This window comes from Pempheris klunzingeri, chromosome 3 (genome assembly GCF_042242105.1).
Source record: "Pempheris klunzingeri isolate RE-2024b chromosome 3, fPemKlu1.hap1, whole genome shotgun sequence".
Classification (NCBI taxonomy): Eukaryota; Metazoa; Chordata; class Actinopteri; order Acropomatiformes; family Pempheridae; genus Pempheris; species Pempheris klunzingeri.
Window position 1 is genome coordinate 21861058 of NC_092014.1, and position 7829 is coordinate 21868886.

Genomic DNA, 7829 nt, shown 5'->3' on the forward strand with positions numbered 1-7829 from the left:
ACTGGATTAATTAAAGTCATGACTTGTTACAAATTTGACCATATTCACAGAAATGTGTCTTTTGACAAAAAACAAATTGGTAACGAGATAAACAGTAAACTGTTACCTTTAGGTGATAATTCAACATGTGGAATTGACCGCTGCGTATTGTTGGTGCGAGTGTGGGCTCCACACGTGTCGGCAGCAGTCACAAACCTCAAGCTGTTAAAACAAAGAACAAAGGTGCACTGATTTGCTGCTTGTCATGACATTACGCCATGTGAAAACATGACATTAAGGAAGTGACCAGTTTGTGAAAGACATGGGAATGCCAGCCATCTCTCATTCCCACTGCATGCCGAAACAAATGGCGAAGACACCGAATTCATCTGCGCTCAGGTGCAGGAATCCAGACAATCCAGACCTCAACATGAGTGATAGCACTTCTTCCAATCCTCGTGGTTGCTATGTTGCAAACAAATAGTGGATTATTTTGATGCTATTTTGAGACTATGGTAACTTTAAGGCGATATAAGGGAAGAATAGCACAGTGGACTTCCTTCCCTTCAGGTTGCCTCTTTGTTCTTGCATTGAATAGAAACCATCCCTCTATTCTTTCCAGCTGAAAGAAGGAAACTCAGAACAGAACATCATGGATAATCATTGTTAGTCATTAATCACTGCTGACTTGGTGCAGACCTTAAAACATTTAATTAGCATTTTGCAGAGTTATTAATTTTCTTTCGCTTTGAAATTTGCTTCATAAATCGTTAATTAAAGTAGAGTACACTGCTATAAACATAAAACGACAGTGTTACACGGCACATCACACAACAATTAACAAGTTGCACCATGAAAAGAAAAAAAAAAATCAATGCAGAAGGTGTGGAGCAACAGCGCCGTCCTCCTTTGCTAAAGGTTGACGTCTGTTTATCAAAAGATCTTATCATCAGTTTTACACCACATGTTTTAAATAAGCAGTGGTATTTGACGATGGTGTGGGGGTGGATGGAGATGTGTCTCTACTGAGTCAAACGGTTTATTCCTCATAATGCATAAAACAAACTCTCACAGAGGACGGGTGGAGACACCTTAAGATTTAGATAATGTTAGAAGGAAGGCTCTTAAAGATTTATTGGGTTTAATGGTCTAAATCAGTGATTAGATATTTGATGACTGGAAGTCCCGCGGGTCCTGTTTGTTTTGCTTAAATAGTCGGTATTGTAGACTTTGTTCTCAATCCTGCTGAGCTAGATACCAAAAAGTAGCTTAATCTGTGTTTGAAGATCACACAAGAAGCTGCAAATACACGGTCATTAAATGTCCTACTCACTCACCATAGTAATTACAATATGACTGAAAATGGGTGCATTGATTCTAGAGAATAAATAGAGATGAAAAAGAAAAAGTGGCACACGTGAGATTTCAGTCAACCATGAACATGATTCACAAGGTTGGTTTAAGTGAAAACATCCATCTATGGTCTCCAGCACATAAAGACATGAGCTAATCCACTATGCTGTCATTTATCTTCGTCCTACTGCACACAAAGCTATGTCTCAGCAGACAACCCAGACAGTGAGGTATTTGCCCATCCCTGCCCATTTCTTGGTACCTGTGCCAAGATTGACACTGATTCAGCTGCAAAGCAAGAAAGCCTGAGCTCAGAAAGGTTTCTTCTTAATTGTGATGAATTCATTAAGCCCACATGGCATGCTGTGGATCCAGGATCAGAGTATGTGTTTTGGAGAACAAACAGTAAACTCAGCCTGGTGTAAACTTCTATATAAATGCGGCTCGAGTCTCCAGAGATTTTGTCCTTTTCTGCACCCATGAGACACCAAGCAGCACCTCCCACGGTTTTGTGTATTTTTCCCCTCTGAGCTCCTAGTGGGAGTTCTCTCTTGTTCTCAGCAAGGGTCTTAGTTTGGAGGAGTCATTTTTCAGACACTGTTTTCACAATGTGGGTGCTGACAGGCCTGCTGAGATTATATATAAAAGCGATTAAGGCCTACACAAATAAACTTAACTAGTTTTTAAGTCCAATCAAGGTAAACTTGGGAAACACATATTGAACATTTTGGTCTTGGTCTTCAACCCCTATAATATTTTTGGACTGCATTCAATTCCTGTGGTTATTTATTTCCTCCTAGAATGGATATTTCCCCTAAAAAAGACATTTGCTGGAGCAAACTATGTCAAGAGGTCTAAAAATGTGTTGAATAATACAGAAAGGAAAGGAAAGGAAAGTCTGGCATGAGATGCCACAGTGCACTCTTACTTTGAGGTGTGTGGGTCACTTGAAGGAATAGTTTGACATTTTGGTAAATAGGCCTGTACACTTTCTTGGGCAGTTAGATTAAAAGACCACTCTCGTGGCAATCCTACATATATGAAGCTAGAGCCAGTGTTGGCTAACGTAACCCAGCATAAGACTGGAAACAGTCAGTTCTTCACTTGTTGCCTGACGACCAAAATCGAGAGATGGGTTGCATCAACTGCTCTTTACTAAATTTGGTCCTAACTGCTCCTTAAGTCAATCTTTGTTAAGACCAGTCTTTAGAACAGACTTTATGTTGGATACACCAACCAAACTTAAGCCTAGTCTTAGCCTAGTTTTAGGGCTAAGCCTGTTCATGTGAAGGCCCACGCAACGTAACTATTTCCTAGCAGAGTACATTGCTGGGATACAATAATCTCCTGCTGTCTTGTTAAATTATAGGTATTCATTTCTAATTTATGGCAACATTATGAAGGATCAAAGCAAAAGAAAAGGAAATTCTTCGAACACTGAGATAAGAAAATTTACAGAGCTAACTTCTGACTGCAATGACCACTTGGAAGGAAAATAACTCAGGCCATTAATGACTGTGGAAAAAAGTGGAAAAGCCCTCTGAGCAGTGACAACATTAATGCTTTTGTAGTGCATTTGTTTCCTTTTACTGATTGGGTGGGAAGCAGTGGTATCAACAAATTGATGGAAGAGAGTGACAGATTTTGACATACTGACATAATTATTTGGTCGGACTTAGAGTGGCAAGGCACAACTGACTTAGCAACAGACCAAGTGTAAGCCCCTCACAAGACCCCCCCCCCCATAAAACCACAACAATCAACATTCACTTGTAGTTTTTGGACATACTAAACAAGCAAGACATCACATGTCAAAGCAAAGCTAACCATTTCCTGGATCTAGTTTATAATGGCAGACTTTAATGGGACCACTACGAATCACAAGGAACTCGTACTGTAGAAGAAAACTGTAAAGAAGCCCATAACACAACTGTGTTGGGAAAACTGGAAAAACTGTACAGCAGAGGGAGATTATGTAATGCAGTTACACACACGCAGCACATAAGACGCATGATTCAATTCTTCCTCTGACTGAGAAGTGACCCCCCCCCATGTGCCTCCCTCACCAACCCCCAGCTGACGCAGAAACTGGCCAGAGCCCAAGACTGAGATAAGAGCGACACACACACACACATAAAAACACACATGCCTGTACACCCAACCACCCACAGGTTTGCCCACACACACACACACACACACACACACACACAGAAACCACACAGATTCCCTCGAGACACTTTCTCTCATCCCTCACACAGACTGTGTGTGACTGTGACATGGGACAAAACCAACAAAATGAACAAATGAACTGTGCACACAGACACACCTATACACACCACACACAGGATACAGGACTGAGGGGGGATGTTGAGTGTGATATGGTGAACAATGGGGACTGATGAACTCCCTCAAATGGGTTAGACTGAAAATATGGAAAACAATGCTGGTTCAAGGCTACAAAGTCTTCATGCAGCTGTCAGTCAGAGACGTTTTTATTGACTACAGGCTACTTTTTATCTTGTTGACCTTAATGCCTATTAGATAGTGGTAGCATTTAATTAAATACCAAAGGCTGTAATTCAAATGGTCTTCTAGCACTTATCTTTCTCTTTGCCTCTCTAAAAACTCTAATTACTCACACAGGAACAGCATCTTGCTGTAAATTACTGATGCTACAAGTAATGATTTTAAGTGATTCATGAAACTAATTGGGCAGTAAGTATTGGTTATATGGAAATGAAATGTTTCTGTTGGATCAGTTGGACTGTAACCTGATCAGTGATTCATGACAAAAGAGCACTAATGAAAGGCATTATTTACAAAGTACTTAATCTGAATGTTGACTTATGGCGGGACAATAATTCAACGCCTTCTCTATTTGCATTGACATTAGACTGAGACTAGAACTGCAGGTACTCAATGCATGCACAAATCATACATGTATATGGGTACGTACACACATATAAACACTAAGAGAGAACCCCACAAACTGAACACACACACACACACACACACACACACACACACACACATTCCCAAACAGTTTCCTCACAGGAGTGGAAAGAAACCGAACCCTGGTCCTTAAAAGAAAACAAATGGAAGTTCTGCCAAGCCCATGGCTGAGCTGCAAAGGAAAACTCCCTCCTTCCCCCTCCACCTCTCTCCTCCCAGCCAGGCCCGCCCCAGGTCCAGCACTATATCAAGAGCCTGCCTCCCTCTATCAAACTCTGCAGTCCTGCTACAGTCTACAGCTGTTTAACGGTCCTCTCTCCTCGTGTCTTCTCTTGACCAGCAGACAGTCAGTCATCATGTTTTACAGCCAGAGCAGCGTTACCGGTGGTCCGTCCATAATCAGACAGACCCGGAGCTACACATCAAGTGCTGCTCCCCAGAAGGCCCACAGCGTGTCAGGACTCAGCTTCAGAGGACCCCGCATCTCCTCTTCCAGCATGCGCACCGTCTCCTCTGGGTTTGGCGGAGGCATGGGCATGGGTATGGGCATGGGCATGGGCAGCAGCGGGTTCGACCTGTCCAGCGCCCTGGACCAGAGCGCCGTGCACCTGAATGAGAAGGCCACTATGCAGAACCTGAATGACCGTCTGGCCTCCTACCTGGACAAGGTCCGCTCTCTGGAGGCGGCCAACTCCAAGCTGGAGATTCAGATTAGAGAGTATTACGAGAAGAAGGGCCCTGCGGCAGAGAGGGACTACAGCAACTACTGGGCCATTATCAACGACCTGAAGGACAAGGTATAGTGTGTGCCAAATATTTGCTGTGCTGTTAATGATTACCAAGGGAGGGCCTTAAAAGGGTAGAGCCATAACTAGAGTCTGCATGATTCCTTGAGCTACTGAATGCTTGATTATTTGATGAACAATTAATGATGATGTATGATTTAGAAAACCTCAAAGTAATCAAGGGAAGGTTGTCAAGTGTATTAGGGAATACTGTGCATGGCAATATGACTCATAGCATATGACATGACATGACTAAGCATCTCTCTGAACAACTCCCATTGTTGTTCTTCTCTAAAGATTGCCAAAGCCACCATTGACAACGCCAACATCCTGCTCCAGATCGACAACTCCAAACTGGCTGCTGATGACTTCAGAACCAAGTAAGCATCTTCATACTTCTGTGGACCCATCATCATCTTGATAATGTCAAACAAAAAGGCTTAAGGGTTATAGCTGTCTCATTACAACGTTCTCTCCTCTCCAAACTAATAAGATTCGAGCATGAGCTGATGATGCGCCAGTCGGTTGAGGCTGACATCGCCAACCTGCGCCGCCTGCTTGACCAGACCACCCTGACAAAGGCTGACCTGGAGATGCAGATTGAAGGTCTGCAAGATGAGCTGGCCTACCTCAAGAAGAACCACGCAGAGGTGACTGATGCACTTCCTCTCGTTATAATGATCACTGCTCACTATGAACACAGCTGGCATTATCCCACCTGCACGACTGTTTGAAACTCAAACTTCAAATAGATCTTAAAGCTGATTTCTTCTTCCTTCTTCCTGGTTGACCAGGAGCTGGCAGCAATGCGCTCTCAGCTTACCGGCACAGTCAACGTTGAGGTGGATGCCGCGCCCCAGCAAGACTTAAACAAAGTCCTGGAGGAGATCCGTGCCCAGTACGAATCCATCACTGACAAACATCGTCGGGACCAGGAGGCCTGGTTTAATGAGAAGGTGAAAGGATTTTCCCATAAACAAAGGCACCATATCCCACACGTTGCAAATGACTAGGCTTACTCCCTCAAAAGCCTAACCTGTAATTAAACATAATCTTCTTTGAACCTAAGATGAGCAATCACCAAGACTTGGTCTTCACAGCTGTGTCTTTGTTTCTTGCTCTAGTCGACAGCCCTGAGCAAGGAGGTGGCCACAAGCACAGAGACAATCCAGACGTCCAAGACAGAGATCGGTGACCTGCGGCGCACAATGCAGGGCCTGGAGATTGAGCTCCAGTCTCAGCTCAGCATGGTAGGAAAAAAAAACCTGAACCCAAACCATCTGTTCACATCTCTGATCTTTCCTTATATGAGCAAAATTCCCAGATTGCCGTCTTGTCAGGGGAAATGGAAAAACAGGCAATGATAGAGGGTGAAAGAGCAGAAGGGAGGGTAAGAGAAGGAGGCTTTATTGAAAGAACGAAGGGAGGGAGAGAAAGATAAGAGTGATGGGAGCTGTGGAGAAGGGAGGGAAGGGAGGGAAGGGCCCCTGCTGAAGAAAACATTTCACAGACATCTGCTCAAATTCTGGAAGACATAAAAGAGCTTGAAGAAAGCTGAAGGAATGCTGAACTGCATGACCCAAAAGCCATAGTCCCGTGGATTATCTGTGTCCAGCTGGAGTAAATCATTCAACACTCCTGTGAAAGCAGCACACTGCTCCAATGTAACAGTGGAGGGGCAGCTAAAAGACACATGCATTCAAAACCTTCACCATGCCCATGCCTTGGCTAATTATTCCTTCATAAAGGAATGGAAAATTGTAGACAAACAGGGACATGCTTTTGTGTCTGTCAGACATATATAATCCAGGGTGTGGTTGGAGGTCACAGTCTATAACGTCCAATGGTTTGAAGTGTCACAAAAGATTTACTACTGTAAACTGGTTTGCAAGTACGAACAGCAAACTGTATGTGTCACAATTCACGTGCATGAATTCAGCTCCTTTTCCGCTTTTACTCTCTGACAGAAAGGGGCGCTGGAGAACACGCTGGGAGAGACAGAGGCTCGTTACAGCTCCATGCTCGCCGCCTTCCAGAACACAATCAACATGCTTGAGTCAGAACTCGCCAGCGTACGCGCTAGCATTGAGCAGCAGGGCCAGGATTACAAGATGCTCCTGGACATCAAGACTAGGCTGGAACAGGAGATCGCAACCTACAGGAGCCTGCTGGAAACAGAGGAGTCCAGGTAGGCACGATGATACAGGAGCACAGATTTATGGGACCATTTAGACCGAAATACTACTATTTAATACTAATAAAAATACTAATATTTATTTGGAAAATAATGCGCAGGCCCACTTCACTCATTGTTTTTCCTCTACTTTTCTCTTTCCTCTTCCTCGTTCTAGACCCATGACTACAGGTAAGTGACATCTCAAAGGCTTTAAGAAGACATTACATAACAGCAGTGTCAGTGTAATAAGAGCCAGAAGCACTGCCATCATGATTTTTTCCCTTCTTTCTAACAGGGGGCTCAAAGACCACAGTCACAACCACCACTGTGCGCACATCCAGCTAGGAGGTCCAACTGGCAGGACAAGCTGTTCTCAGACACACACACACACACACACACAGTCTGACTAATAAAAGCTGTTACACGAGATGAGTGAAACTGTACTGAAACAAACTGAGATATGTTGGAAGTAAAGCCCGTGTTAAAGTTTATGTACGAAACAACATTTGCAGAAATGAGAAGAAACGACTTGTGTGTGCTTGTGTGTGTGAGGCTTGTCTGAAAAATAAATCTGCTGGTCAATA

At 43.6% G+C, this 7829-nt stretch overlaps 1 protein-coding gene across 1 annotated transcript; it reads left to right on the top strand.

The window, feature by feature from the left end:
* Positions 1-4545: 4545 nt before the first annotated feature.
* krt94 (keratin 94) lies at positions 4546-7829 on the top strand. The gene is made up of 8 exons (XM_070854262.1): positions 4546-5081; positions 5367-5449; positions 5563-5719; positions 5864-6025; positions 6194-6319; positions 7037-7257; positions 7421-7434; positions 7541-7829. Exons 1-8 carry the CDS (start codon positions 4641-4643, stop codon positions 7588-7590), a joined length of 1254 nt encoding a protein of 417 aa, XP_070710363.1. The 5' UTR covers positions 4546-4640; the 3' UTR covers positions 7591-7829.